This window comes from Pipistrellus kuhlii, unplaced genomic scaffold (assembly GCF_014108245.1).
Source record: "Pipistrellus kuhlii isolate mPipKuh1 unplaced genomic scaffold, mPipKuh1.p scaffold_m20_p_8, whole genome shotgun sequence".
Classification (NCBI taxonomy): Eukaryota; Metazoa; Chordata; class Mammalia; order Chiroptera; family Vespertilionidae; genus Pipistrellus; species Pipistrellus kuhlii.
The window spans coordinates 18567854-18595297 of NW_023425584.1; the positions used below are offsets into that span (position 1 = coordinate 18567854).

A 27444-nucleotide genomic window follows, 5' to 3' on the forward strand; every position below is an offset into this window, starting at 1 on the left:
CTTTTTGCCCCTATTTAATCCCATCTGAGGGCCCCACAGTTGGAGGTGGGGGAGGTGGGAAGAGAGCAGATCACTTGTGGATGAAGTTTGTTCTCCTCCCCCTCCTGCAGTCATTCCCCCCTCCTCCGCCAGCCCCGTTCCCCCACCCCCCCCACACCTACGGGGTGCTTTGTCCACCTGCCCCAGCCCACACATGCCTGCAGTATTGTGTACAGGTCAGGCCAGGGCGTTCTGGAGCAGGTTTCGCAGTGGAAGGCAGGCAGGTGTTGGGGAGGCAGTTACCGGGGCAACGGGAACAGGGCGTTTCCGAGTTGGTTGCCATGGGGACCTGGATGCTGACGAAGGCTCGCGAGGCTGCGAGCAGCCACAGTGCCCTGCTCAGAAGCTGGGGGCTCCTCAGTTAAGCCGGTTCTAGGCTCTCACTCGGCAGCAGGGGCAGGCGAGTGGCTCCTGGTTCTGGGAGCAGAACAGCAGTGCCCCAGCCCTGGTCCTCCAGCCCTGAGCCTCGCCTGCCCGCCCGGCACCAGGATGGCCACCATCACCTGCACCCGCTTCACGGAAGAGTACCAGCTCTTCGAGGAATTGGGAAAGTGAGTTACACCTTGGAGAGTCCCGGAGGGCCCAGGGGCGCTGTGCCAGGGGCGGGGGTGTGCACCTGGGGTGTTTCCCGTGCTCACAGAGGGAGGAAGGCTGTCTGTGTTTGGGGGGCACTTGCATGTGCAGAGTGTCCAGTACTGGCACGGGCATGTTTGTGGGGACACAGAGGTGCCCAAATCGGCTGGACGAGTGTGTGTATAGAGGTGAAGGGTTGCTGATGCAGGCCAGTGAGGGCACACACATGTATGCGCACATACACATCCCATGACCTGGGTGCACACGGATTCTTAGAAACTCGGGGTTAAAAAGGGGTTTTCCTGTCAGCCGAGTCCAAGGCTGGGATTCCCTGTGAATTTCTCTTGAGGTGGCCAACTGGCATCCCTTTGGGTACCTCTGGTGACAAAGGTACCTGCCAGGTGGTCCTTCCTGACTTCAGATAGCTCCCACGACTGCAGAGCAGCCAACTTCTCCCTGGAAGCACAGCCTTCCCCCCCCCTCCCTTCCCAGCTCCGCTAGGAGCAAGGGCATCGGCACAGCAGGGGTTAATTGCTGAGCGAAGGGTGAGGCTCTCTGGGTGTTGGGAGGAGGGGAAGGGCAGCCGGGCAAGTTGGGAGGGGGCACTGCAGCTGCAGGGGCTAGTGGTGTGAGGTGCACCAGTGCTGGTCCTTGGCAAAGTTGTCCAACCCCAGAGCTCATGTTCTGCCTATGATGACTGGTGTGGAGAGCAGGGTAGGAAGATGGGGGACGAAGAGCCCCTTGGGGTAGCCCTAAGGTTATGGAGTGTTAGGGAAGCATTCCTGGATGCCCCCAGTAGAATCTGTGGAAGATGCAGGAATGGATCCAGGGTAAGGGTACAGTTCGGAGACAGTTTGCCCCTTGGGCAAAACAACTCCGATGCCCTGGGTATAGCGGCAGGAGTGCAGGGAGAGGGGCTCTGTGAGCAGGGCTGGACTGCTGTGAGGTCTGGACTTGCACACACAAGTGTTCACTTGAAAGTGTGGTGTATAAGGACTGACTCTGGCGTACACTCTGTGCACCGAAAGGATGTGCGAGTGTTCAAGTGTGTGCACCAGGAGGGGCTGGTGTGTGAAGCCTGAAAATGCAAGTGTGCCCTGCAAGTGTGGATGCGTGCAAGCGGCACAAGGAGTGCTGTTGGCTGGTTTGCACAGGAGTGAAGGTGTGAGCGTGCGTCTCATGTATGGCAAGTCAGCTGTGTGCACATCAGCAAGCAAATGTGTGTGAGGTCTGGGCATGTGCAAACATATGTTTGTATAAGGATGCACATCTGAGACGTAGGCACAGTGGTGTCCCTGTGAGGTCTGGACATGCATGTGAGGACCTGGGAACATGCACACAGGAAGGTTTATGTGTGTGCGTGTGCGGCCTGAGCCCACAGGCGAGGGTGGGAGTGTGGGTGTTTTGAGTTCTTGCTGGTGTCTGCATATGTGTAGGAGGTGGGCCTGTGGCTGTGCACAAGTAGGCTGCCTGCATGCACACATTTGCACACTGGGCAAGCCTGACACCTACAGGTACACGCCAGTTCCTTCGTACAGACACCCCTGTGCAGACCTGTGCTCACGCTTGTCTGCAGACTACCTGTCTTTCTGAGTGTGTTTTTTTTGTGCTGGGGGAGGCAGCAGGAACAAAATGTGTAAGGCTGCCCTGGAGGACGGAGGCTGTCTGCCAGACTTGCGTGGGGACCCCCTTCTCAGCTGGTTCCCAGTGCCCACTGGCAGCCGGGATTCCCTGGTTAGCGGAGAGCTGCCTGTCAGGGGGCGCTGGGAAGACTGCGTCGCAGAGTGCGGTGAAACGGAGTTAAGATGTGACTCAGGTGCTCAGCATGACAATAAAAGTGATGTTTTGCCCCGCGAGGAGATGGAGACCATGACGACTGGGTACTGTGGGGGCGACTTGGCAGAATGCCTCCTCAGCCCCGCAGCCTGCCAGGGCGCCTGGAGGGACCTGGGCCATGGCAGCTCCTCGGGGGATGGGAGCCCTGGTGTGTCCATGGCAGGAGCACCGAGGGGGGCAGGCGTGGCCAGGCCTTGTTTAATCAATTTCAGACCTCTTCCTTCCAGAATCATCAGTGCTCTTAACCTTTTCTAGGTCACATATTCCTCCAGGAATCTGACGAAAGGCTAAGTCTACATTCCTCAGGAAAATGCGCAAAACTAAGATATGTTGCATGCGCTGTCAGGAGCTTGCAGGACCTCAGGAAGGCTGGGGCTGGGCCTCATGTTAGGATGCTTGCGTTAGAAAAAAGGGGACGAGGACCCGCACCTCTGATGCCTGGCTTAAGAAGGCCAGGGTGCCACAGGGCGGACGGTCTGCTGCTCTAAATTATCATAACAACTTTAGCCCAAGAGGCCAGGAGGGGACGTGCCCAGCACAGGGTATAGGCTCTGGACCTCACCACCCACAGCTCAGTGATGTTGGGCAGGCTGTGGCACTTCTTCTCCCCTGCCCCCCACCTAAAACCTGGAGATGAAAAAGGGCTGAGGATGAGATGAGATGGTGCGTGTGAAGACGTAGTGACAAGCCGGGCACACAGTGGGCCTTCCAGACGGCATTGCTTCTGGGGACTGGAGCACGGAGCATGCGAGCAGGGCCCATCCTTCTGTTTGGTGACTCAAGGTCCCCGCCAGCCGGGACACTGCAGTCACCACCCAACGCTGAGCCCCTGTCCCAGGAGCCCACTTCCAATCCCCGGCAGGGTGACTGGCAGAGACCGCTGGGTGGGCCCTACAAGGGGACATGGGAGCCTTTAGACCTCCTTTGGTGGGGCCCCGGGCTGCCCAGCTGGAGAGGAGGGCACGTGCCTCTTGAGGGCTTCCCGGGGGCCTGCCCGAGGTGGTCTGGCTCGTGGCTGCAGGCCTTCCTTCAAGGTGCCCACTGGTAGGGCTGGCTGTGGATGGAACGGAAGCTGCCCCTCTCCCTCCTGCTGGAAAGCCAGCTGGGGGTGTGGGCTGGAGTCAGTGCCCTGGGCAGGGGCTTCTCAGGGCCTCTCGATGCCGCTGGAGGCAGGACCCACGGCAGCGTGTGAGTCGATAAACCAGGAATTGATTCCAGGTCGCTGAGAGGGCTGAGGTGAGACTGTCTCTTGGACCCAGAGCCTCCCTCACTCTCCCCTCCCTTGACCCCAATCCTCCTTCCTCCCAGGGAATGAGGGAAATGAAAGCCGGACCCTGGGAGCACAGTCGCTTGTTGGGAGGCAGGCTGCAGCGACGCCAGCTCAGGGTCCGGGGAAGGGGTTAGTTTCCAGGAGGTGGACAAGGGGGATGCCTCCTGCAGCCTCTGGCGCTCTCTGGGCTTTGGATCCCACGGCCAGAGGAGGGGAGGGAGGCCGAGAATTGCCCTGCAGCCTGTGTAATCAGCAGGCAGTACAGAAAGAGCCTCTGAAGGAGACAGTGCTTCAGAGAAGGAGAGGGAGGGGGACTGGAGAGCGGGTGCAACCCACTCTTTTCTCTCTAGACGCAGAGATCTGAAATTGTCTCAAGGGCGCGCTGGGGTGGGGGAGGGCTCCCGAGGGCCAGTGAGGTTGGCAGAGGGAGGGCAGAGAGCTGGCTCTGGAACCGCTGCCCCCTCTGCTTTGTATTGTGAACCGGACGTGGGCTGGGCTGGGCTGACCAGGGGTCCACACCGGGGCCCAGAGGCAACTCCCTGCACTTGGGTGTCCAGGGTCCTGTGTTCCCCTCTGGGGACCCACACTCTAATGTCTGCACAATGTTTAGCTCTCTGGTCCTTCCCGAGCTGTTAGGAAGATCGATGATGTAACACTGGGGAGAGAGGGCACCTGGGCATGGGAGCGCCACCCAAAGCTGGGCGTGTGCTTTTATTTTGCTCCTAATAACCTATTACATCCACAGCACTTTGGGGCCGGTGAGGCTGTTCTCCACCCATGAGCTCATCTGGGCGGGAGGCAGGGGGCTTACCTATCCATCTCCCAGATGAGCAGACTGACGCTGGAGCAGGTGGGTGGCTGGCTCGGGGACGGGGGACGGGGCTCAGGCTTGCCTGTAGGTCTCCGACACCTGCATACGGGGGAGGCTGGTGAGAGGGTCCCCGCCTGGTGCTATGTCTGGGAACACTACTCGGAAGAGGGATGGTGGCCTGGTGGGTGAGGGGACTCTGAGCTGTGGTTTGTTTTCCAATCAGGATTCTGCCTCTCATTTACCAGGCCACCCTGGATGGACCCCTTGTCCTCGGTGTCCCTCAACTTTGCCATCTGTATAATGGGGTTGGAATAGCTTTGCAGATGCTGAAACGCCCCTGTTAGAGTTGCTGTCCTCTTTGGGCTCCCTCTGTGGGAGGCACACACGGGGAATTTCAGACTCCCAGAGCTTCAGGACGGAAAGGACCACAGCACAGATGGTGAAGTCAATACCCACAGAGAAATGGTTTGCCCAAGGCCACAGGGCGAGGCCGTGGCAAAGCCAGGGGAGGGGGCCCCGATAATGTGCAGGAGCCAGGGGCCAGAGGCCAAGAATGGGAAGTTGGGGGCGCAGGTCCTCAGGAGGGGGTGGCAGGGACAGGGGAGGGTACAGCCTCTCCTCCCCCACTGCAAGCCACCCGAGCGGCAGGCACGCACATGTTCTGGTGCATGCGGCAGCCCTCCGCCCCCACGCAGCCGCCCCCGCACAGGCTGAGACACACTGACACTGCTGAGCCGCCCGCCTGCCCGCCTCCCTGCACAGGCACACAGTGGCACTGCTGCCAGCACCCCTGCAGGCTGGGGCCCTGGCTCTCTCCGTGAGTGAGGGCAGAGCCCTGGGAGGCAACGCCAGCATCCTTTCGCTAGTGTGCGTGGGCACACACACGTACACACATGCACACATGCACACACACGTGCATATGTATGCATGAGGGCACACACACACTGGCTCCAACTGGGCTTTAAATACGAGTCTACCTCCCAGTGCAGAGAGAGCAAGATGATACTTGGCCTGGCTTCTGGGTGGCGCGCTCTCTCTCTCTCTCTCTCTCTCTCTCTCTCTCTCTCTCTCTTTCTCTTTCTTTTCATCTCCATCTCTATATCTTGATTGCTCCTTCCCTTTCTCCCTTTTTCTCTGTGTCTCTCTGGTCTCTGTCTCTTCTATCTTGTTTTCTTTCTCCTCCCTGCCCTTTGTGTGGGTCTCTTGGCCACAGCTCACCCTCTCCTGGTGCCTGTTGCCCATGTCACATTCTCCTCGGAGCTTCTCTGGGGCACAGTAGGAAACCCCCTATCCCAGGCCAGCCTGGGGCAGCCCCTGAGGATGTCAAAATCAGGCTCTCTGGGTGCTGGTGGGGCATGGCTGCCCCACAAGATGTCAGGCGACGCTGTAAGGCCAGTGGGATTTTCTGTGCTGGAGAAGGTTGAAGGCCTTGGTGTCTTGGGCATCGTGTACAAGGAGGAGCGTCTATGACTCTGGCATCTACTCAGCAAGTGTTTCCTGAGCCTATACTCTGTTCCCAGCAGGCGCCACGTGCAAGACTTGCGATTTAATGGGAAGCTGACATTAATGAAGTCACCCCAGAAATTATTTAAATGCAACCGGACAAGGACTAGGAGCGCAAACGTGGAGCTGTGAGCTACAGAGACCCCCACTAGCTGGGGTGAGGAAGGTATCAGGGAAAGCTCCCTTGAGGAGGTGGCATTGGGAAGCTGGAGGCTAAATACGTTAATCAGAGGACGGAGGTGGAAGAGTGTTCCCCGGAGTGGAAACAGCACAGGCAAAGGCTCTGAGTGTGCATTTGGAACATGTCAGTCCTGGGGAAATGGAGGGTCTCACTCGTCTTAGACCTGCTCAGCCTGCCCCCCACTTTTGGATTCCCAGTGCCTCAGAAGGAACATTAAAAACCTGCTGATTGTCTAGCAGACAGGGCCAGGCAGGCTGTCGGAGGTCTGGAAGCCACATCCAGTAAGAGAGGGCTGAGGGGCTGGGGGGCTTTAGCAGGAAGAAGGGATCCCTGAGTGGGGGGTGTCCCCTCCCCTCATCTCTGCAGGGATGTCCTGGGCTCTGGGGCAGAGAGCAGACTGCCCTGTGTGGCCCCAATGTGTAGAGCAACAGGGAGGTGGATTTCAGCTCAACGAAATGAAGAGCCTTCTCATGGTCAGAACTGCTTCTCTGCCCCCTACATGGACATGCCCTCAGGAGACAGGGGGCACTCACAACCCTGTCCTACCCCCGCACCTCTATTCCCCTCCTGCCCACACCCTGGCCCTCGCCTGGTGAGATGCTTTGCTGCTTGTGTGAAGTGGGAGATGGCTGAGGGGCCAGAATACCCCCAGTCCCTAGTGGAGTGAGGCGTGCACCCTGATGTACAGATGGGAAACGGAGGCCCAGAGAGGGCCAGAGACTCGCCTGAGGTCACACAAGCCAGTGACACAGGAGACTGGGGCACATTATTTGCCTCTTCCCAGTCCTGTGTTTGGCCCTTGGGGCGCCTCCCTCTGAGCCTCTGGGAGCCCTTGGGGTGTGCAGGCGGACGGAGCCAGCCGAAAGGCCACCTGAGGCTGGGAGGGAAGCAGCCCCTCAGCACCCCCTGTCCTGCTCTGTCTGCTCTGGTCCAGTCCCCAAGTCCTGTGACCATTCCTTTCAGTTCCCTTTCTGTAACCCATTCAAGAAAACCCAGGCACAGCCCAAACAAGGAGCTCCTGTTGGTTCAATGTTCCCTGCAGCAAACAGAATCTTCCGGTCCCCAGGCCTTCTGTGTCCCCCACGGGACTTCTGCTGGGTTGGCGTGGGGCAGGCCCGGGGGTGCGGGACAGCTCCAACACACAATGTCCCTGCGGCATCTTCTGCAGCCTGAGAGTGGGCGGCTGCAGCCGGGCGGGAGGAGGGAGGCGCGGTGTCTGTGATGGGGCCTGGGATTTTCTGGCTGCAAAATGCTGTCATTTGTGGAGTTCTGGGCAGAGCTGCTGCCGTGGCGAGCTGGGGAAAAGGGAGAGAAAGCCAAGCAGAGGTGGTCCTGAGCCCCCAACCCCTATCTCCTCTGCTCTTGGCCATTCGGGGACTTGCATAGCTATGTTTTGTTTGTTTGTTATCAAGAAAGGGTAGTGTTGCTTAAAAAGAAATAAAGAAAAGGAGAGAGGGGGCTTAGACATGATCAACAGGTGACTTCACAGATGAGTACACTGAGGCCCACAAAGGTGAAGGGATTTGCTCAAAGTACACAGAGGTTGATGTTGTGGGAACAGGGTAATCCTTTTGTTTCCGAGCAAACCTGACGCCAGTTTTATTTTATTTTATTTATTTTTATTTTTATTTTTTATTGTTTGGAGCATCCAGGAGCCCTCACAGACTCTCTTATGAGCCAAGGCCACTGTTCCCAGAAAAAAATGCACCACCCTGCGACTCACACAGAATGTCCCCCTACTCTAAAGCCTACCTGTGGACCCCCAAGTGAGGGGCCCCTCTGATCTGAGAGTATGGGTATTGGAAAGAGCCCTGGAAGGTGAAGCAGGAATACTGGGTTCAAGGTCTTGGCCTCAGGTTCTCCATCTATGGAATGGGGAGATGGCAGACCTCTGTCGTAAGGTAGTATAAGGCATCCACGCTTCTGATGCAGCCACCTGGAGATGGCCCCTTGTGGAACTGCTCCCATGACCCACCCCAGCTCTGTCCCTTTCCGCGGACATTCTAGCCCTGCCTGTTCTGGGTTCCAAGTGCCCAGGCCTTGCTCTGTGCAGAGTGATCCGATCCGCTGAGGTGGGCCCTGAGTTACTGGCCACCAGGAGGTTTTGGATGCGAATCCTCCCACAGAGAGCAGGTCTGCCTGCATTTGACCAGGCACTTCTGAAGCCACCCTCACCTCAGAGAGGTGGAATACTCAGGTATCTTCACTGATGGTGGGGAGGAGACTGGACATTGGTTGTCAGTGCCTGTCACCACCAGCCAGACAAGATGGAGGAGCTGGGAATCCGGGGCTAGAATTCTGGAGAGAGGGTGCGAGCTCGAAGCAACTTTCCATCTTGAATGATGGCCAAGGGCTTCCATCATTTTTTTTTGGGAGGGGGGGTGTTCACAGTTGTGAAACTGACGGAGAAGATGCATTCTCTGCTCAGAACAATGCACAGACACAGAATAATTGTATTAAAATTGCCCGTGTGTTCACGAATGCCCAGAGCCTCCCCAGAGATCCCTGCTAATGGCCTGGAGGGGAAATGGTAGGAGAATGATGGAGAGAGAACGGTGTTGGGAGGAAGAGGACGAAGGGAACACAATGTCAGGGAGCAGGAGGGGGAGGGGTGCCAGGGAGATGCCATTACCCAGGAACCAAAAGTAGAGGGTGGGGGGGCTTGAAGCTGGGTGGTCAATGGGGCCAAATGCCGCAGGCAAGGCTGGTCAGCAGCAGTGGGGCTGAGGCTGAGGTGGGGTGGGGTGGAGAGGCACTGGGTGGGCGGGCCTGGCACAGCTTTTCTCCCAGGGAGCCCGGGGGTGGGAGCCAGATTGTGGTGGGTGCACGGAGTGTGGGAGGTGGGAAGAGGAGGCGGCGGATGTCGGACGCTTGTTCTGGAAGTTTGGCAGCAAGGAAGGGAGGAAGGAAGTGGCCCAGTCGAGAGAGAGGTTCTTAGTTTTAAATTTATTTGTTTTTAAATACTGGGGGCAGGGTGGCTGTTTATTTTTTCCAGAATGAGGGAGACCTGGGCGTGTTGGGGTTGGTGACTGTGCGGTGCCCACGGGCCCATTAACCATGTCCCTGTCCACTGAGACCCGCAGGCTCTGAGTCCTCGGGGGAAGGTCGGGGGGGGGGGGGGGTTCTCGAGGGTGTGTTGGCAGTGACCGTCTTGGGTAGCGGAGTAGAGGCTCCCACAAATGGCTCAGAAGGAAGCAGGATTGGGGCTCCTCATCTCCATCTTTCAAATAGGGAAACTAGGCCCAGAAGGGTAAGCCAGCTGGTAACCGAGCTGGGTGAGGACCCAGGTCTTTCCACACCCCATGGAATGCTCCCGGTGCTGCACCGAACTGCCATGTCAGCAACCTAGGGTGCTTCAGGCCAGAGAGGGTGATGAGGCCCTGTGGGCTGGCAGCCAGCGATTCCCAGGACACGCGCCTGCCAGGCAGCCAGAGGGCCATTTCCCGGTGTGTGATCCCTGCTTTTCACAGCCCATTAGCACGTTCCCACATTCTCCGATGTGCCGGACCCACCCTCACCGCGCACGCCCTCTCTCCCTCTCTATCTGTCGGTTGGAGAGGTTGGACAGCCCGGCAATGCCCCTTCCCACTCACATTCATGCCCGCACACACCCCAGGGCAGGCTGCTGTGTTTGGGGGGGCAGCCCCTCCTCCCCACGGCCCCCACTTCCTCTACTAGCTGGTCCTTCCCTGAGCCTGGCAAGCAAGGTCCATTTTGTTCCTGAGGATGCCAGCTGTTCGCCTCACCTCGTGGGTAATGATGCCTACAACAGGCGTTGTTTCCCGAGCGTTTACTGTTCTCCGGGGACAGTGCTAGCCCATCGCATGCCTCATTATCACCGAGTCACTGAGAAGGCTGCACAGGGGGGCCCTGCGCTTACCGGATTTCACAGGGCACAAGGGGGCTCCCCAAGGTGAAGGCACCTGCTGGTAAGCGGCCGGACCACGATGTGAACTCTGCTTGCTCTGGTTCTGAAGAACCCGTCATCTACACAGAACGTCACTATCCAGCGCGGATCACTCGCCACACACAGTTATTACAGGAAGCTAGCGACTGCCAGTTGGACAACGCAGACTCATTCCGTCGCCACACACAGCATTTCTGCTGGGCGGCGCTGGTGTAGAATATTAAAGACAGAAAGGCCTCTGCTGGTTAGCCTCCTCCAGATCCCAAGCCCATGCTGCAGATGAAGAAACTGAGGCCCATGGATCCACCCACTTCCCAAGACCTCCCAGCACGACCAAGGCCTGAGATTCTGACCCCCCCACCCCCAGTGTCTCTCTGTCTCACACTCACCCCTCCCTGCCCACACTCTGTGATGCTCCTGATAACGTGGATGCACACATCAAACCCAAGGGTGATGTTTCTGTGCGTTGTCCCACCCAGAGCCATGTGGCGTTATGGACGCCAGGGCACTGACAGGACTGCCGACACACACCTGTGAGCAGACACGCTTTCTTGACCCCTTTGCAACCAGGACACTTTCCCAGGCGCTCCCGGGACCCTCCCATGACACCCTGCCCCCACACAGAGCCTTCCCAGGCAGGCCTCATCCCTTCCTCTTGGGAGCCCTGGTCACTTCCTCCACCCTGCCCTCCCCTCCGGGGCCTCCTCCCTCTCCTTCTCAGTCCCGGTTCCAAGCTCCTGCCTACCCACTTGCCGGCCACCTGCTCCGCTCAGGGCCGGGGGAGGAGTGGGCTGGCTCTTCTGTTTGCCAAGGCAGCTGCCTGCGGCCACTCGCTCACGCTGGACCAGAATGCAGAAACATGCCTTCGGAAGCAGAAGATAAAAGAGGAGGAAGTTAGGGCAGCAGGCTGGCTGCCCCCGCTCTCATTTTCCCTACAGATTTTCCCCTGCCCCTCCTCTCCCTGATCCCAGCCCCTGGGCAGGCGCGGGGGAGCCTTCCCACTCTGGACACGGGTCTGAGGCTGCCCAGGTGGGAAGAGGGGCTCAGGTCCTTCTTCGCCCCGTTTGCAGCTTCATGTGCCTGGCACTGTGCCCAGAGTTTTGTAGTTTTCTCCCTGAACCTCCCCAACATAGCCAGGAGGCGCACACGCTGTTATTGTCCCCATTTATTGGAGGAGACAGAGAGGTGCGGCACCAAGTTCAATAGCACACAGTCAGGTGGGGTGAGTTGTGATAGGACCACAGGGCTTTGTGAGCCCGGAGCCCCTGCTCCTGAGCCACATTCTCTTGCCGTTGGTGACATTGGAAGAGCATATACAGGTGACCCGGGTTCTCTCCACAGCTTTACTAGGAATATGCCTGCTCCCTGAGGCCTCAGTTTCCCGATCTGTTAAATGGGAGACCAGAATTCCAACGGAGGGTCCAGAAGGAGGTTAGCAGTGGAGGTGCATTGAAGGGAGGATGCCTCCCGGGTGTGTGAGGCCCGGGTGCTCTGGATCAGTAGTTCTGCACTGATTTTGATAAACTCCTCCCTCTGAGCATCTGCTGAGAGCCATGCACCTTTGCCCCAGAAAAACAACCTTGGGGGTACAGGACCCTCACACCAGCCCCATCCCCTGCCTGGACCTTGAGTCAGAACATGGGGTTTACTCCAAAGCTCGGGGCTGTGTTTTGAGGAGGAAGTCGAGCCCTCCTCCTGTTTTATGGGCGATGCTCTCGGACCTCAGCTCCTGGAACAGAGCCAGGTTCACGGGGCCTCCGTGCTCAGAGCCCCGTGTGACTCCCACCAAAGCTGATTTCTAGGACGGGGTGGGCATCAGGCAGGACTTCCCCGGAAGGTGGGCAAGACAGTGCCAAGGTGGCTGGGACAACATGTTAGATTAAAATAGATCCCCTGGGCCCCACGCAGAGGTCTGAACAGGGCCTTAGAAGACACATTTTTAAAACACCCGCAAGGGGCTCTGAAGCAGCCCGTAGGAGAACCACTGATTTAAGGTCTTTGCCTAGCATGGGGCTTTATTTCTCGGGTGGGGAAACTCTCTCCCTCCCTCCCAGAGGAATTGAACTCCAGCTCGGACCATGCAGGGCCTGGAAGCTGGTGAGCAGCGCAGAACCCGGCCCTGCACTCGGGAGCTTAGAGCCTCCTCCTCCGTGGCCCTGTCTCTGCCTAGAGACCTGGGAACCAACCTTTCAGGAAGTGGCCCCTTGCCCCGGTCTCTCTGCTGGGGCCTTTGAAAATGGTGGCTGAGCAGGGGACCCGAGCAGGGGCCTGAAGGTCTATGGGTCCATCTCCTGCCTGGGGAGCATGGGTACCTTTGAGAGGCACGTTGGGCCCAATGCTCCTCAGACGCCTGTTCCTATTCCTGACACCCTTGACTGCAAATCCTCTCCCAGCTCATTTCAGTTCGGCTCACTGTTGCTCAAATCTAACTCCTGTTCCTGCAAGAGACATCTGTGGGGAGCAGCCACTGGGTACCCAGGCAGGGGTGGGTGGGTGGTGGTGGTGGTGGAAAAGCTACGTCAGGCCCTGGACTTCAGGAGCTCATTGTCAGCCGGGAAGACCACCTGACCAGCAGCCACACACCTGAGCTGGGGGAGTGGGGGGGAGGTATCGTGTCTGGGAAAGCAAACCAGAGGCTCCATCACAGGAAGCTCCCCAGGGAGGGCGACCGGTCCTGCTGCTTTCCTCTGGGTGCAGGGCGGGCAGGGGGTGCGCACCCCGGGGAGGGCCTGTTGTTGTGTGAGACTCTCAGTCTGCCCGTGAGTCCTGGCTTTCTCTAGCTTCCTCCCAGGTCATGCATCCTAGTCTCCAGCTTCTCATCCTTCTCCACAGTGTCCCACCACTCCCTGCAGGCTCCCTCCTGCTGCCCAGACACAAAGCCAGGGACACGATGCCCAGGGTCTGTGCAGAGAGGGCATCTGTGCCTGCCGGCTGGCTTCCTCGGTGCCTGCCAGCGTCCTTCTCTGTCCCCACCAGCCTCATCTGGGTGGCTGAGATCTGCTCATATGCTTAGGAGGAGACCAACATTTGGAGGACACGACGGAGTGCGCCCACGGCAGAGCCTGGACATGCAGGCCCGGAAACGGCAGGCTCAGTGGTGGGGGGAAAGCCAAAAGCCTGGGAAGGCGGATAGCCGAGTTCTTTGTGCGGCCCCGCCTGGAACTCGCAGTGTGACCTGGTACAATCTACACCGAGCTGCACGGAGGCTGAAGTCCTGCGTCCCACTCCGTACTTAACGCATCAGAATTTGCATTTTAGCAAGACACCCCGCAGACTTGCTTCTTGCCATTCGTCAGCCTGGGTCCAGGGTGGCAATGTTGGCAGCCACGGCCAGTTCCAGCCCCCCAGCCGCCACCTCTGTGAGAGGAAGGGGTTGGACTAGAGGACCTTAGTGGTGGAGGTGTCAGCTCTAGCCCCAACCTAGTTTTGTTTGGCCAGAGACTATGTTTATACTTACAAAGAATAAGGTGCCAGTATTTTTTAAAAAAAATATTTTATTGATTTTTTTACAGAGAGGAAGAGAGAGGGATAGAGAGCTAGAAACACCGATGAGAGAGAATCATCGATCAGCTGCCTCCTGCACACTCCCTACTGGGGATGTGCCTGCAATCAAGGCACATGCCCTTGACCGGAATCAAACCTGGGACCTTTCAGTCCACAGGCCGACGCTCTATCCACTGAGCCAAACCGGCCTTGGCAAGGTGCCAGTATTTTTAAATTGAGACATTTCACATCAATACTTCAAATTCTCTTCTAATCACCAATATTTAGATGCTAAAATCCCAGGAACCTCCTAAAACATATAAAAAGATGTCCTGCCTTACTCTTAGTATGAGAACTACAAATCAGATCTACACGGAGCTGCCATTTGTTCCCAGTCTTGCGAACAGAGATAAGAAAGTTTAATAGCATACCACGTGGGCAAGAGTGAAGGAAAATGGGCCCTTCACCCTAAGTTGGTACCATCTCTAGGACGGGAAGTCTCTCATTATCTACCAAAATTACCAAACAACAACCACTCATTGACCAAACAACACAGGTTCTAGAAGTCTGTCCACAAACACTTGCACACATGGGAAACGTAATGATAACATGCACATGGATGGCTAGTGGTTGCAGCGGTGTTTGTAATAGCCACAGGTTGGAGCTAACCCAATGGCCCATCAACAGAGATTGGCCGGGTACATTACAGCCATATGATTAAATGCAGCATCGCGAGGAGCTCTTTGTGTAATGGGAGGAGGCTCACCTAAGTATCTAATGAAAAACAGAGTATGCAGAGCAGCTTGCAAGATCTAGTAGCACTGTGGTCAGCAAACTGGCTCGTGAGCCACATGCAGTTCTTTGGCTCCTTGAGTGTGGCTCTTCCACAAAATACCACAGCCTGGGCGAGTCTATTTTGAAGAAGCGGTGTTAGAAGAAGTTTAAGTTTAAAAAATTGGGCTCTCAAAAGAAATTTTAATCGTTGTACTGTTGATATTTGGCTCTGTTGACTAATGAGTTTGCCGACCACTGCTGTAGCATTTGCATGGGGGAGAGTGTCTGGAAAGATGCTCTGGTAAGACTGGCTGTCTCTGGGTCCAGGGGTGAGAGGGAGTCTCTTCACTATCTACGCTTTTGAATTTTTTTGAGCTTTGAACAAAAACTATTCAAAGAACAAAAAACTAAACACTTTCAGGGGCCTAGAAACTCTACATGGTTCTAATGTGTTATGATTTGGTGAGCCTAACTTACAGGCCTCTGGAAGGCTCATCCATCACCCATGGTTCTCCTGGGTCTCAGTCCTTGCTTTGTCCTTGGGTCGGCCACAGCACTCCCTCTGAGCTCGGGCATCTCCGAAGGAGGGCTATCTACCCGCCATGAGGAAGCTGCATCAACGCCAGCATCTCCGGGGCCTTCCCTCACCCCTCTGACTTCTCTGTCCTCCTAGGGGAGCCTTCTCGGTGGTGCGCCGGTGTGTGAAGGTGCTGGCTGGCCAGGAGTATGCTGCCAAGATCATCAACACCAAGAAACTCTCAGCCAGAGGTATGTGGGAGATCCATGCCTTCCCACCTTTGGGGGTCTCCTTCCCTTCACCCCTCCCTCTGCCCCTTGGCTTAGAACCAGAACCGGAGTCTGTCCCCTGGGGCGATGCTGCAGGCAGGGGTGAGAGCTCTTCTTGTGGGTCCTACAAAAACAGATCCCTCCCTCCATTTCCCATCCTGACAGATCTAGGCTGGAGGTCAGACCTTTCTGATAGGCCAAGCTCTCTGCCTGGACATCCAAGTGAGCTAGGGTGCCAAGTGGGACTTCCTTTCCCTTCTTTTCTGCCTCTCGCCCCCATTCTCACCTCTAGACCTCTGCACCTGCTGTTCCCTCTGCCCGGTTGCCCTTACCTGGCTCCTATGCTGACTATCAGGTCACATACTTTGAGACACTTCCCTGATTCCCAAATCTGAGGGCATCTCCCCCATTTTATATCTCTCATTACTGTTTACTTTCCTGTGGCCCCCCTCCCCACCCCCCAACCTGGACTTAATTCATTTACTGGCTTGGTTCCTTGTTTGACACTCATCTTCCTCATGACTTGAAGTTCTAAGAGGGTAAGAAGGAGGGGTCTCATTCCCTGTGATATGCTCAGTACCTAGGACAGCGCCTTGTGCAGCCAAGGTGCTCGGCTAGTGTCCATCTAACTCCAGGTGCTCATGGCAACCACACCAGTCTGATCTCTGGTCCCTGATGCCCCCTGGGACAGTGGCTTCCAAACCTGTTCTAGCCATGGGATCTCCTGGAGAGCTTCAAACACTCCTGACGCCTGGGCTCCACTCCTGGCGCGGGGGTGGGGGTGGGGTGGGGGTGGGGATCGTGATTTAATTAGCTTGGGATGTGTGACCTGGGAAAGATCCACAGGTAATCCTAATTTGGAAGCGAGCCTAGATCAGCAGCAACATCGTCACTGGAAGATTGGTAAACATGCAAATTCTTGACTCCAGACTCAGAGTCTGCATTTTAACAGCACATCCAGGCAATTCATGTGGATGGTAAAACTTGGGGAGCTTGCCTAGAAGTCTTGCTTCTTCACTGTGGCAGTAATGACTCGGGCAGTAATAGCGGTGGCCATGGTGAGGGTGTTGGGTCTTTGGTGAGGGTTACCTTCAAAGATTCAATCCCTGGTCTGAACAGTGTCTAAGCTACCTTGAGGGGGATCACTGGGTGGTGGAGGGGATTCTGGCAGGTGGCATGGTGCAGGTGTGGGCTGTGCAGCCCAGGGCTTGTGTGGTGTTGGAGACACCGTGTGCAGGACTGGCATAGTCCAGGTGTTTGCCTGGTGCAGGTGACAGCTGTGTCTGGGTGAGGGCCCAGCAGGTGCGGGGATCATGGAGGCTGAATCAGGATGTTCACGCTGTCCCCTGCAGGCCTTCCAGCAGTCCCTTGTGTTGCTGCTTTTCATCTCTCCGACTCAGTGTGGTTGGGCGCCCAGCACTTTCTCCTAGTTACCACGCTCCCCTATAGGCCAACCAGCGTCCTGCCGGGAGAAAAGCCTAGAGTTGGGATGGGCCACATTCTTCGAAAGCCCAGGGCCCCAGTGGCACGTGGCCATCGTGAAAGCCTGTGTGGAAGGAAGGGAGAGACCTGTCCTGCGAAAGGTCTGGAGCCAGAGCCAGGGGGAGGGACCAGGACGGGCAGGAGGGCCACCTAGAGCGCTGCCTCCTGTCCAGATGGTGGAACTGGCCTTGCTGTTGCTGTGTGACTAGGGGCAGCCTGGTGCCCTCTGTGTTTTGTGTCTCTGACAATCGAGGAAGATGGCCCAGATGTCCCTGAAAAAGAGTGGGGGCAGGACCAGAGTTTCGACTTGGGGTGACGGGTTGATGTTGCCTCGAAACAAGGGAGGATCAGGAACCGAGGTCCTTCCTGGGTGCTGGGCGTCTTGAGTGGGTTCAACACACACACACACACACACACACACACACACACTCATGTATGGGGGAGAATGGAGAGAAACTGCCTCTTTTTTAGAAGGTGACTAAGCATTCCTGGGCAGTGTGTGCAATGGGCTGTGCCAGGCAGTAACTGCCATGCCCCCTCTTTTGATTTCTTGACCCTTTGACTTCCTGGGAGGAAGGTGGCCCAGGCCCAGGTGAGCCTGGAAGGTGGGAGTGGGGATGTTCTTGGAGGAACCTTTCCCAAGGAGCCTGCCAGCTGCCAATGCTTCCCCCCCAGCGGGAGGAGAGCTGGGCTCCTTTTTAGCCAGTTCCTTTGTTTGCTACTCAAGGTGCCTGGAGTGGGCAACATTTTGAGACTGAATATTTGGCAGTGCACGCGAAGTTGCTCCTGCTGGCACTCCCAAGTGCCTTTGGCTGCTCCCGGAGTGTGTGTGTGGGGGGGCGGTAGTGCCCCCCTGGGTGTCTGTCCAACCGCCAGGGAGCTACACTTCCCCTTCACTGGGGCAGTCTCTTCTCTCCAGTGGTTCTGAAACCCAGGAGATACTTGTATATATTTTTAAGTTAGTCTTTTCAATAAAATGCTCATAGGATAGATGATTCCAAGAAACCAGATAGACACGAAGTGAGAAGTAAAAATGCTGCCTGTCCGGATCCCTGCCAAATGCCCTGGGAGCCTTTATAAAACTGCAGCTGCCCTGGGCGGCTCCACCCCCGGACTTGGATGCAGTAGGTGAGGCCCAGGCTCAGCGTTGACAAAACCCTGTCAGCGAGCGTCTGCTCAGCGAAGTCCCTGCCAGGGGCTATGTGTGCTTTCCAGCCCCAGCTCACTGGGCACACCCAGAAAGAGTTCATTGCCGTGGTTGGGCACAGGGGCCTGGCTGGTGCAGCCAGAGGTGACTGGCCTGGGTGCAGCGATCTCTATAGGCCTCACTGTCCACCCTGGCCCTGAGGGGCCACTTCTCGACTCCCTGGTGACCAGCCTCAGGACAGGGGGTAGGAAGCAGGGCCTGTGCTCATTCAGCTGCCCCAGAGCTGCAGGCCCATGTGAGGGAGCATCTCTCCTCTCCTCCTCCTTTTCCTCCCACCCTGCCTGGCACTCAGTCCTCGGGATTATTTATCCAACCTCTCAGGATCAGGAGCCCTGCTGAGGCCTGTGGAGGATGGGGCACTTCCTGTTCCAGACTCCTGGTTCCCGTGCCTCTGGTCCCAATCCCACCACCCACCTGCCTCTGGAGCCCATCTACCCCTGGAGCCCACCTGGGCAGGAACCTGCCCCTCTGCAAGCAGAGAGCCCTGGAGCTGCCTGATTATACTCCCACCACCCCCTCCACCTCTGCTCTGTCCCACCACACCCTGCTGGCCTCCATAACCTACCTCCAGAGTACCTATCTACCTCTGCCTGCTGGTCCCCACAACCCCAACACCTGGAGGCCTGCACCCAGGAAGGGATGGGGAATGTTCACAAGACATGTTGTGGGCACTGGGGGTCGGCCCTTCCAGGGCTGTAGACTTGCTTCCTGCAGACCTCTCACCAGTGTGGGGCTCTACCTACCTGGATGGGTTGATTTAGCAATGAATTAATTACTAGAATGGGAGGCAAGATGGGATAGTCTTTGTGAAGATGGATCGAGGTCCGAGCTCTGCCCATTCTCAGCTATGGGATCTTTGGCCAGCTGGGCTCTAAGCCTGGGAACACGGTAGTGACTGGTGGGCAGCCTCGTGTTCTCATGGCACCTGCTTTCAGGAAGCAGGACCGAAAGAGCATTAAACACAGACAAGCTGGGCAATCTCAGGAAGTGATGAGTGTTGTGAAGAAAATAAGACAAGGTAATGGGGAAGTAGATGAGGCAGAAAAAAAGAAGGCTGCAGTCACGAGAAGGCCCGGGATAAGAGCATTCCAGGCAGAGGGCACAGCAAGTGCAAAGACCCCGAGGTGGGAAGGGTTTGGTGTGCTTAAGGCTCAAAAGGAGACCAAGGTGGCAAGGCCAAGATGAGGCACTGTCTTCTTGGCTATAGTGAGGAGTTTGGATTGTGTTGTAAAGACATTAGGAAGCTATCGGGGAGTTTGAAGCCTGGGAATGACAGGATCTATTTTATATTTTAACTAGAGGCCCAGTGCACAAATTTGTGCATGGGTGGGGTCTAGCTGGCCCGCCCTGATCGAGGACTTTTGGGGCCGGGCCAATGGTGGGGGAGAGGCCACAGGATGTTGGATGGTTGGCCCCAGCCCTGATCAGGCCCGTTGGTTGGACCCAGTGTGTGTCATAGCAACCAGCTGTTCCAGTCATTCTGGTCATTTCTGTCACTTGGCTTTTTTATATATGGATAAGAGCTCCTTGGCTGCTGAGAACTTTTGACAGATTAGGGTTAGGGGTGTGTGTCCATGAGTGGATTCTCAGGGCTTTGAGTTCTAATAAGGCTGGACCATCTAGCTGAGTGAGTTTGATAAAGTGACTGCTTCTTCTTTTTTTAAAATATATTTTATTGAATTTTAACAGAGAGTAAGGGAGAGAGATAGAGAGCTAGAAACGTCAATGAGAGAGAAGCATCGACCAGCTGCCTCTTGCACACCCCCTACTGGGGATGTGCCCGAAACCAAGGTACATGCCCCTGACCGAAATCGAACCTGGGACCCTTCAGTCCGCAGACCACTGAGCCAAAACAGCAATTGACTGCTTCTTTATCACCGTGCCTCAGTTTCCCCATCTACACAACAGAATGAGGCCTCAGAGGTCAAGAGAAATACAATCCCTACATTTCTTGAGGTTTCCTGTATATTATTAGAAAATGAGAACATTTTCAAACAGAGTTATAGAAATCATTGTGTAACATGTATGTTCCCACTTAAGTTAATCCTTTTAGCAAATTGCAATGCAGTGTAACTGTACTACACACAAGATGATTACAAGATTTATAAAAACAACGTGTCCCTAGCATTTTCCACACTGAGGTCTGGTAACCAGGCACAAGTTAGCTGCACGACCAACGGTTTCTTCTTTCAATCCTGGGTATAATTTTGATCCTGGCTAAGCTCACATGGAAGAAACACCAGAATTCTGAATTTGCCCTCCCCCCCCCCCCCCAAGGAGGCCCAATTTTGACCTGCCTCATTTCTGCTTCTGCTGGAGATGGAGGGTGGAAGGGACAGGGTATGGAGCAGGGGTGGGCCCAGCCTTCCTCAGTACATGGGGGATTCCCCTCCTTTGCTTTGGAATTGCCCTTCCCCCACCCTAAAGGGTAAATAAAGAAGGAGGCTGGGAGGGAAGGGGAGTTAGGCCAATGCCCCTGGGCCTACCTCCCCTCCTTAGCCTGCAGCTGGTCGTTAGCTGGGGAGTTGAGCTTACACTCTATGAAAACTTGATTGGATTTAATTGCTTTGCTGATGGAAAAGCCACATTTTGGTATTGATCTTGGCTTCTGCAGCCCTTGGAGGATGGGCAGTGATTGTTCCCATGGAGGGGGTGGGGAAAGGGGAGCTGGCTAGGACTCCATCCTCATCGCCCTCCCTGGTGCTTACCTGCTCTGAAGAGGCCCTTGGGAGACCAGGGTTCCAGTCCTAGCTCCACCTCTGAGTCTTTGTGAGAACCCTCCAGTGGGGCTCGATTTTCCCCTTTGAGAATGGGGGGGCCGCGGGGGAGCAGGCAGAGGTGGTGGAGATTAGTCAGGGCATGGAGAATAGTACAGCACAGGGCTTCAAAGTCACTCCTGGAGTCTGGCTGCTTGGGTACAACACATGGCTCTACTGCTCACGACGGGTGTGACTTTGGGCAGGTGCTTAACCTCTCTGAACCTCTGTTTCTTCCTCTTAAAAGGCAGAAGAGTAATTACACCTCCCTCAAAGGTTTGTAGTGAGGGCTTGAAATGCATATAAAGCTCTGCAATGTGCCTAGCACATGGTAAATATTCTACGTTTGTAAATGGCTCCCCTTTTATTGGTGTTGTTTTTTTAATTAAGGCATTAATGACTGAACAGTGCGTAAAGCACCAGGAAGGGAATTAGAAAATACATTTCCAGTCCCAGTTCTGCCATTGATGAGGCCCTGGCTTCTCAGGCTACAGTTTTCTCATCTGTAAAGTGGGGGCAGCGATGCCCAGGGCCAGGGTGTTGGGAGGACTGAATGGGGTATGACTTGCCCAGCAGCCTCAGGGGGCAGATCCTGAACCGGCCTCTGTCCCAGGTGAGCGGGGAGACCCAGAGGGTGTGGACAAAAGTCCGGGAAGGCAGGTGTGAGAGCTCTGGCTCAGCCACATACAAGTTCTACCCTGCGTGTTTTGCGGGGCTCTCTGTGTTCTCTGCTCGGGAGGTGTCTTCTGCAAATTAATACAGCTCTTCCACAGAGAATACCCACTCCTTCAGAGAGGTTCACTCATTTAATCATTTGTTTTTTCATGCGGTTATTTTTTGAGTACCTACTGGGTGCCAGGCATTTGGGTAGATGCCAGGGGCACAACAGATCAAGTCCCCGTCCATACTCAAGGGTAGAGATAGCAACAAGACAGAGTGAGATGTGCTATCCAGGGGCCCTGAGAGCACAGAGGAGGGGCCCACCAGACTGGCAATCAGGGCAGGCTGCCAGGAGAGGGCGACATTAAGAATGGGTACAAGTGAGTGTTGGCCAGTGAAGGGCCAGTGGGAGGTTGAGGGGGAGTGTTCCGGTGTATGAGGGCCCCAAAGTGAGAGGACTGAGCAGGGTGTGCCCAGAGAAGTGGATTTCAGCGGTTCGTCGTCGGGCGGGAGTGTAGTGTGAGGGGCAGCGCTGGAGGAGGGCCAGCAGGAGCCGGGCCCGGCTTCATGGCGTTTGGGTCTAATACAAGGAGGGGCTCAAGGATGCTCTTCCTTTGAGAGCCCTGGCGCCTGAGGCCCACAGGGACTTCTGCATCATCTCAACCCGGCCTCTCCGTCTTCTGTTGCGTCTCGCTGCCCTGAGAACCCAGCTCTGCCTGAGAGGGCCAGGGGCTGCTCTGGGAGATGGTTATCCTAAGAGGCTGTGGGAGGGGGACATGGAGTGGGTGGAGGTTACTCCTCACCTGGGACTCACCCGGGATCTACCTATTCCTGTTTCAGACCATCAGAAGCTGGAGCGTGAAGCCCGCATTTGCCGCCTGCTGAAGCACCCCAACATCGGTAAGTTCTTGGAGAACAAGAGAGGGGTGCAGGGTGGGGCTTGGCCCTGCTCCCTTGCCCAACCTGGTGTGTGTGTGTGTGTGTGTGTGTGTGTGTGTGTGTGTGTTTTCTGATGAGGTGGGGAGGCAGCTGCTCTCTTTTCTGGGGATGGTGGTAAGAGAGATGGGACAAGAGGGTGTCTTTGACGGTTTCCACGCTCCTCAGAGACCAGCTTGGCTGGGGGGAAGGTGAAGAAAGGGCCCTTCCCCGCGGCCCACGCTGCCGGCAGCCTCCTTCAGAAAAGCTGTTTCAGGAAAACTCCCGGAGCCTTCCATCTCTCCCGAGAGACAAAAATAGGCCAAGCTTGGCCTTGGCCGGTGCAGCCCACTTCCCTACCTCACCCCCATGCTGAGTCAGCCTGCACGGTGGTCCTGCCCACCTGCCCAGCCCTGTGGCTGGCCTCCCCATTCCAGGCAAGCAGCAAGGCGGCCCCTGGGCAGGGATAGAAAGCATGCAGGCTGTGTGGAGGGGCGGGACCCAGGGCAGGCGGACTCCCCTCCCCACCCCTGCACAGACTGAGGGGCTGTTTCCCTGCCCATCGGAGTCCTGAGTCCTGAGGGAAAGAAGTACAGATTCCAGATAAAGTTCTGCAGGAAACGGCTGTGTGACCTTGGGGAGGAGCACTACCCTCTCTGAGCCACTTTCTCCCAGCTTCACAAGGAGAGTGCCGTCGGAACCACCTGAGTGTCGTGTTAACAAGTAGATTCTGGTTCGGCAGATCTGGGTCTGGGTGGGGCCCACGATTTAGCATCTCTAATATGCGCCGAGGCAGTGCCAAGGCTGCTGGTTCACAGACCACGCTCTGAGGAGCGAGGAGCAAGGCCTGGGTGCCCGCTAAGGAATATTCCAACCCTGACAGCCACCACACCTTCTCCCTCCAAGGAAGTGTTTCCCGGTGTGCAGGGCCCCAAGGGTTAACTCTTCTGCTGGAGAGAAGCATCTCCATCTGCTATTTATACCCAAAAAGCACCTCCCCTTCCCTGAGCCCGAGCCTGGGAAGGGGAGCAGGGCCGCACAAACAGCAGCAGCAGCAGTGGAAGCGCCAGAACCAAAGAAGGGGCAGCTGGCAGCTGCGGGGGGCGGGGGGGACACACTCTGATTGGACGCTGGTCCCTGATCTGCTCCGGCCTCACTGTGTGGTGCCCTCCTGTGCTCCAACCCCCAATGGTATCATGGAGGAGATTATGAGTGATCTCTGTCTACAAAATCCCACAGGTCCTATAAAGGAGGCGTGTGTGTGTGTGTGTGTGTGTGTGCACGCGCGTGTGTGTTTTGCTACTTCCTTGCAGCTGTCTTAAGTCAATGCTGCCTCCTCCGATTTGCACCCCATCTCCCTCTCATTCCCAGGTCTAATGGGGAGCAGTAAGCATGGGCTCTGGGGCTGACAGACTAGCTCTCTGTATCACCACCACCTGCTGATGGGGCAGACCCCAGAAGGCCACCCCAAGGAGCAGGGGACAACTTGAGGGGTTAGCAAGTCTTTTTGGGATGCCAGGTACCCTTGTTGTTAGGAAAAGAGGCTCGGAGAGGTTACGGAATTCACCGGAAGTCACACAGCTTGTAAGAGATGTCGCTGGGAGGTGAACCCAGCACGTCCGACTCCAGAGCCTGTTCTCATTCTATTCAGCTTCCCAAGTGGACTGTAGAAGTGTGCTGTCAGCAGGGGTAAAGGGGGGGTGGGGGGGGGCATGTGTGGGTAGAGGGAAAAGTACCTTCCTTTAATTTCTAAGAGAAAAACGATAACTGTTAGAACTATGTCAGGAATGTTAGAGATTCGTGATTTCAGTTACATACACGAAAACTAGGTTACAGAATTTTTGTTCTCTGACAACGTTTTAAAAATTCAGAACAGTGACAGCATAATTCAATGGGCACAGACGTGCCGATCTCTGCCCAGGGGAGGGACTGTCATGTCGCCTGTGGTCCTTGGATTCCGCTTTCCTCCTGGGCGCTGGGCTGAGTCTGTCCTCAGGGAGGCCTCTACCGATGGGCGGAGGTTTTGTGTGTAAGAACATCAGTGAGAGAAGAGGCCCTGTCTGCTGGGCCCGGAGCGGCGTCGGCCACCCCCAGGGACGGAAACTGACGCCCGTGTTCTGCGCCTTGGATGGAGGCTGGAGTCCAGCCCGTGTGGCCCGCCTGGCTGCTCAGAGGGGCAGCCTTTTACAATCAGCACAAAGACACCTCCTGAGCGGAAGTCAGCTCTTCAGAAACAACCCCTCCATCCAGTTCTGTCCATTTCCCTGAACTCCGAGGACCCTCTCTCAAGGGGCTGGGGCTCCTAGTGAGAGGGTGGACCTGGAACCCTAGTTTCTTTGGAGCCCCCCGCAAATGGCTGCTGGGGCAGACCGCAGAAGGCCTTTCTGAGATTGTTCTGGCTGCAACGTGGCTTCTTAGAGCTTTTCACTCTCAGAAAAGGGAAGTCAAAACCTCTCACACCCGCCGGAGCAGAGGAGATAGGAAGGAGTCTGTCACCGAGAGTCCACCCAGAGGATGATGGGAGAGAAAAGGGTCTTTTTTTGGTCATTAATCCTCACCTGAGGATATTTTTTCCATTGATTTTTTTAGAGAGAGTGGAGAGGAGGGGAGAGGTAGAAAGGGGGAGAGAGAGGAAAAGAGAAATATTGATGAGAGAAAGGCATGATTGGTTTCCTCATGCCCTCACAGGGCCAGGGATGGAACCCACAACTTAGGTACATGCCCTTGACTGGAAATCAAACCCAAAACCCTTTGGTGTGTGAGCTGGTGCTTTAACCACTGAGCACACTGGCAGGGCGAAAAGGGTCTTTCCCCACACTTGGCCTTGATTCACTGACAGTGTAGGCTTATGGCCCATAAATGAGAAGACAAGTAATTTTTAAAATATCTCCTAGAACCTCAGCATCAAGGGCTAACACTGTATGATCATGCTTCCATATGATAGCTAATGCCTGTGCCTCTCAAGGACACCTATCCATCTCTTCTTGCACAGGTTTCCTGGCAGCGGAGCCCCAGGCAGGGATTGAGGTACCTGTAAGGGATGGGGATGGGGGCACAGGAAGGAGAAGGGGAAGGAATGGCCTGAGGTCAAATCTAACTGACTTAATCCCAGGTGTGTGTGTGTGTGTGTGTGTGTGTGTGTGTGTGTGTGTGTGTTTCAGGGGGGGGTGAGGAAGGGGTGCAGTGGGGAGGCCGCTGGAGCATAAGTTCCATCTTGGAGTTGTCTCTCCTTAAGACAAGGAGACTGGACCTTTGCAGCGACCTCACCTGCTCACGTTCCTCAGTCATTGGCTGGAAGCTGCAGGTCACCTGCCGGGCAAGGTGGCTCTAGCAGCAGTGGGCGGCGCTCCAGGAAGGAGAGGCAGCTGCGCCGTGAGCAGGCCACCTTCCCAGCAGCGGCAGGTGGCTGCACCGTCTTCCCGAGGGGCCCGGGCAGAGCCCCGGTGCAGGGCTGCTACAGTCTGCACACAAGACATGCAGAATGCTTCGTTCAAAACACATCCACCTTTTAAAAATTATGCCTGCATTTGCTCCGACATGCACTCAAAATCAAAATCAGTGAGTGGGTGGAGGGAGGGATATAAATGTAGTTAGGCTAGAATAAGGAAATGACCATGGTAGAACCCAGGTGGTGGGCACATGAGTGTCCACTTGACTATACATTTAAAATTTTCCTAATAAAATGTTGATTAAAAAAAGTCAAAGCAGGATTATATGTCCTGGGAGACAGCCTGCTTTTTTTAGCTTTGCTTTAAAATAGATTCAAAACGTCTTTCAGGCATTATTTATAAATATATATCATCACTTAAGAATGAAACATTTTATTTATTTGTTTACTTTTTTTTAAACAGAATTTTTATTTATTTATTTATTTTTTATTTTTATTGATTTTTTACAGAGAGGAAGGGAGAGGGATAGAGAGCTAGAAACGTCGATGAGAGAGAAACATCGACCAGCTGCCTCTTGCACACCCCCTACAGGGGATATGCCCGCAACCAATGTATATGCCCTTGACCGGAATCGAACCTGGGACCTTTCAGTCCACAGACCGACGCTCTACCGGCTGAGCCAAACCGGCTTCGGCAAGAATTAAACATTTTTAAAATGTAAATTTGTGTCCCTTTCTCCTCCTCCATCTCTGGTCCCCAGCCCGGAGTAGGCACCCAGTCCAGGGTATTGGATGCCTGTTTCTCTAAACTTTATGTGCAGATATGAGAGCCATAAAGAATTTAGGGAAGTCAATATTGAGTCAGAAATCCACGCACATGGCAAAAATCCCAGTGGCATTAGGGTTCACCGTGAAGAGTAAGTCTCACCTACCCATGACCCCTGTTCACACCTCCAATTCCCCTCTCCACATCTCCATCTCCTCCGGGGAGACCTATGACATACAAGCTTAAACGCATCCTTGGGAAAAGGACAACGTTGGCACACGGTTTTGCATATTGCTTTTCACAGAAACACATGATTGAGAGCTGATTCCGAACGAGTGAATAGATAGCCGCCGCGTGATCCGCACAGCTGTGTAATTCCCCAACGTGCGCTCCATCCTAATCCTCCGGCCCGCACCCGAGCCGTGCACAGCTCCAGGTTGTAGCGCAGGGGAGGGTGTGAACCTGTCCGGCTGGCAGGGTGCAGGCCCCCGAGTCAGCCCCAGGCCTCAGGCCCCTTGTTTCGGGAGCTCGGAGGCTACTTTCGGGCGCTCTGGGCTCCTGGGAGCCTGGCTCTGTCCTTGGGAAACGAGGAGTGAAGGGAGGACAGTTTTTCAGCATGCCAGAACCGGGGGACTGCTGTCACTCCCGCCTCCACATCCTCTATTCTCTGCTCAGACCGGGAAGCAGATCGGGGCTATTCACAGCACTGAGTGAGCACCAACTGTGTGCTTCCAATCCAAGAGTCTCATTCTCATCGTCCAGGCAAGGAACGAGGGGCCCAGAAAGGTGTGGCACCTTGCCCAAAGGCACACAGCTAGCAAAAGGCAGAGATGTGAGCGACAGGATCATCCCATGATGCTTGTTTGCTCAGAAAGGAAACGGAGAAATGGAGCGGGGGAGGAAACCGAACTTTGACCCAAAAAAGAGGTCTGGTCCAGCCAGCGTGGATCAGCAGTTGAGTGTTGACCTATGAACCAGGAGGTCACGATTCGATTCCCAGTTAGGGCACATGCAGGGTGTGGGCTTGATCCCACATTTGGGGTGTGCAGGAGGCAGCCAATCGATGATTCTCTCTCATAATTGAAGTTTCTATCTCCCTCTCCCTCT

The 27444-nt window shown here is 55.6% G+C and overlaps 1 protein-coding gene across 7 annotated transcripts in view; it reads left to right on the forward strand.

Moving 5' to 3' along the window:
• The first annotated feature begins 318 nt into the window (after positions 1-318).
• The window catches only part of CAMK2A (calcium/calmodulin dependent protein kinase II alpha), a 62364-nt gene continuing 35238 nt past the window's right edge, over positions 319-27444 (forward strand). For 2 of the 7 annotated variants that reach the window (XM_036424046.2, XM_045576340.1), the window contains exons 1-3: positions 357-590; positions 15051-15145; positions 22109-22168. In XM_036424046.2, coding sequence (XP_036279939.1) covers positions 529-590; positions 15051-15145; positions 22109-22168 — 217 coding nt within the window. In that variant the 5' untranslated portion in view covers positions 357-528. Of the gene's footprint in view, positions 591-15050; positions 15146-22108; positions 22169-27444 lie in introns of all 7 variants that reach the window. The other 5 variants (XM_036424045.2, XM_045576341.1, XM_045576342.1 and 2 more) reach the window with 5 other exon arrangements.